The sequence below is a fragment of the Glycine max genome, chromosome 14 (assembly GCF_000004515.6).
Source record: "Glycine max cultivar Williams 82 chromosome 14, Glycine_max_v4.0, whole genome shotgun sequence".
Taxonomy (NCBI): domain Eukaryota; kingdom Viridiplantae; phylum Streptophyta; class Magnoliopsida; order Fabales; family Fabaceae; genus Glycine; species Glycine max.
In genome coordinates this window covers 44,716,691-44,719,906 of record NC_038250.2, presented here as the reverse complement: position 1 = coordinate 44,719,906, position 3,216 = coordinate 44,716,691, and the positions used below count along the sequence as shown (strand labels likewise).

The 3,216-nt window shown below is 40.9% G+C and overlaps 1 protein-coding gene across 1 annotated transcript; it reads right to left on the bottom strand.

The window, feature by feature from the left end:
• Nucleotides 1-1,154: 1,154 nt before the first annotated feature.
• LOC100814384 (RING-H2 finger protein ATL34) lies at nt 1,155-2,923 on the bottom strand. Its single transcript, XM_003544178.5, has one exon. It carries the CDS (start codon nt 2,686-2,688, stop codon nt 1,510-1,512), a length of 1,179 nt encoding a protein of 392 aa, XP_003544226.1. The 5' UTR covers nt 2,689-2,923; the 3' UTR covers nt 1,155-1,509.
• Between the last annotated feature and the right edge of the window lie 293 nt (nt 2,924-3,216).

The window sequence follows — 3,216 nt, the reverse complement described above, 5'->3', positions numbered from 1 at the left end:
CGTACAGAACCTTTTTGAAATCCTGCAAAAAATTTGAATTCTTCACATTCTCATAAGCATTCTTGTGCAAGTGCCATGCCCACAAACAGTGTGATGCATTTGGAAAAACATGTTTAATTGCCTCTCTCATAGCAAGATCACCATCGGTTATTACTGCCTTAGGATGTTTGTTTCATATTGTAGCCAAAAAAGATTCCAAGACCCACTTATATGTTTCTGTAGTCTCATCGAAAACAAGAGCACATCCAAATATGACAGTTTGACAATGATCATCTTTTCCAGAAAATAATACCAAAGGCTTATTGTACTTGTTTTTCTTATACGTGTTGTCACAGGCAACTACTTCTCCAAAAAACTGAAAATCAGATCTACAAGTCCCATCGCCCCAAAATAAATGATTCCATTTACAAACCTTAGAAAGAACATATCTGCCATAAAACATGGGATCATTGTCAGCCTTGCCCTCAAGATAACTTAAAGACACCAACACATCCTCATCCTTGATTTTAGCTCGCCTTTGACGCTCAATATGATTGAACAAATATTTTTTGTGGAACCCAAGACCTTCATGACCACCCATTGGTCCGCCCATTATAAACCCCATTATGTGGCATGTTCTAACCCCTTGTGCATGCAATGAATCCACCTGAGTTTTGTCCATGTTAAGGAAGCTATGTTATAAAATCGATGTTAACGAATTTATTTTATTTATAATTATGTCACACCTTTTGGTTAATATCAGTTTAATCGAAAATCAATGTTAAAATTCTGATGTTAAATTTCTTTTTTTCAGTAGTTGCTTAGGTTGAATCGAAGGTGACGAAGACGAACAAAGGAAAAGTTGTGCAAAGCTGTTTCAGGGTTAGGGATTCAGTAAATTAGGAATTGAAGACAGCATAACAAACAAAAATATTATCAATTTAATTAATTCAATATTATATCTCTTAATATATTATCAATTAAAGTTCTTAAAAATTGTAAATAGGCCCTTCAGCAACACAACAATTATGCAATATTCAGCCAACTCACTTATGTGGATGAAGGTGATGTCCGGTTGCTATTGATCCACATCACGAAATGTACCAAAACATCTTCATAACAGTGTGCACGGGAGGAAATCCATTCAAAATAATAAGTTTCTACTGCACATGATATAAATATATATGATATATCTATTACACAAATAATATTAAAGACTACTACTGATAATAAACATAACAATTATTGCCGGGCTATCATTCTCTACTCATCAAATTAACATGCCGGAATAATCATCAACTTCTCCAACGTATGAAACTAGGATTGTCTTCTACACTAGATATTTCTCTTCGAGTTGAGTAAGACAAGAAAAATTAAGAATTTAATTGGTTAGAGCTTGTTTGGATATATGACTATAAGTCCTGTCGAGAGTTTCTGTGTCGGAAACGATTCTATATTTTCAGTAGTCGTAGAGAAGTTTCCAAAAACATTCCTAGCTTGTATCTAAACAGTCCCTAGTAGCTACCCTAACTACCCAAGACGCAAGAATTCAGTGGATCTCTCACCAGCATTATTATTATCCAACGCCACACCCGAACGCTGAACCGGTGATTTTCTCGTTGATCTATTATTATTCCAACTGTTCCTAACGAGACTTGGCGGCGTCAAAGTGAAACCCCACTGTTCATTCTCACCACCAAACCTCTCGTACTGCACACACCCTCTCCCCACGCTTCTCGTCCTATACCCCCACGTGCCACTACTCATCCTCGTAAAGCACACGCAGCTATTCGCACGCTTCAGCACCATCTGGCTCCGTAGTACCTCCTCGGGTAACCTTAGCGTAAACCTCTCATAGTTCTCCCCAGCATGCTGCGCCAATTGCCCCATCGAGTTTGATCTCGGAAACAAGAGCGAAGACAAGAACCCCGTCGACTTCGACCTCGATGGACGGCTCTGATGATCATGGTGCAACGTTCGAATCCTCCGAAGTAAATCCACCTTCGGTGACTCCACGTCAACATCTCTCTTATGTTGCTCACCAACAATAACAGCCTCGTATTCATGTTCATGTTCATGTTCACGTTCTTCTTCATTGGGTATCTGAATGGACAAGATTGAAGGCATGTTCGTGTTCGTGTTCGTGTTCATGTCTTCTGGTTGTGGAACAAGGTTGGCACGACACACCGGGCACGTGGAATGAGAGGCTAACCACGCACCAATGCAATCGGGGTGGTACACGTGGCAGCATTTGGGGATCATGCGGAGGGTGTCGTTGTCTTCGAACTCGTTCAAGCACACCGCGCATGCAAGCGTGTCTTTTCCAATCTTGAGACCCTTCACGTCGGCGTAGAGGAAAGTTGGGAACGTTTCTATGGTGGCTTGATTGAGGCCGTTGGATTCGGCTTGCAACGGGTTACCGGCTGCGCCCGTGGGGCCCGCGAGGTCGAGGATGCCACGTGTCTGGACCGGCCGGTCGGAGCACTTGCGGGAGTAGAGGGAGAGGAAGGCTGAGATGAGGAACATGATGACCACGATGGCCATGATGGCGATCACGGATTTGTTGCTGTCGGGTTGCACCGGCGGGGTTACCGGCTGACCGGTTACTGCCGGTGAGATGTGAATGAGAAGGTGCAGTAGAGCTAGCCATGCATGGCCTTGGTCGAAACTGTGGAGTCTAATAAGAGGACTCTCCTTTTGCATGCTCATTTTTCTTATTTACGCATGCATGTAATAACTCATTAATTCCTTGAAGTTAAATGATGAAAGTTGTTGCAATAACTCATTTTTGTTTAGACCTATTGATCTCTTGGAGCATTAAGAAAGAAACAAACAAATAAGGAAGGAAGGAAGGAAGGAAATGTCTAATAGAGTGTATGGACATTATAATTGTATTTTTTGTGTGATTAATGGGTGGTTTTCGTAGAAAACGTGGGCTTTAGCCAAAGGAATACTGGAAAGCGTGGGAATTAGGAATTTGGAACTTATATATTATTATTTTAGAAGTTAATTTCTCATGAGTTATGGAAGCCAACGAGATTTGGCTCCTCTATGTTGTGCATGGCCAAAGGATAACGATGTTACTTGTTTGTGTGGTGAAATATAAGTGGTACGTAGCTAATGCAAAGGGCAAGCATAGAACACGTCAAAACGATCATGCTAAAGCAAAAGATTTTGTTTGTGCTTTCTTTTATTTTTGTTTGGCTTTTTTTTGTCTTTTTTGTTTTTTGTTCACAT

Bases quoted from the DNA above. Each gene is read 5' to 3' on its own strand.
- LOC100814384 (XM_003544178.5), bottom strand. From the start codon at position 2,688: ATGAGCATGCAAAAGGAGAGTCCTCTTATTAGACTCCACAGTTTCGAC.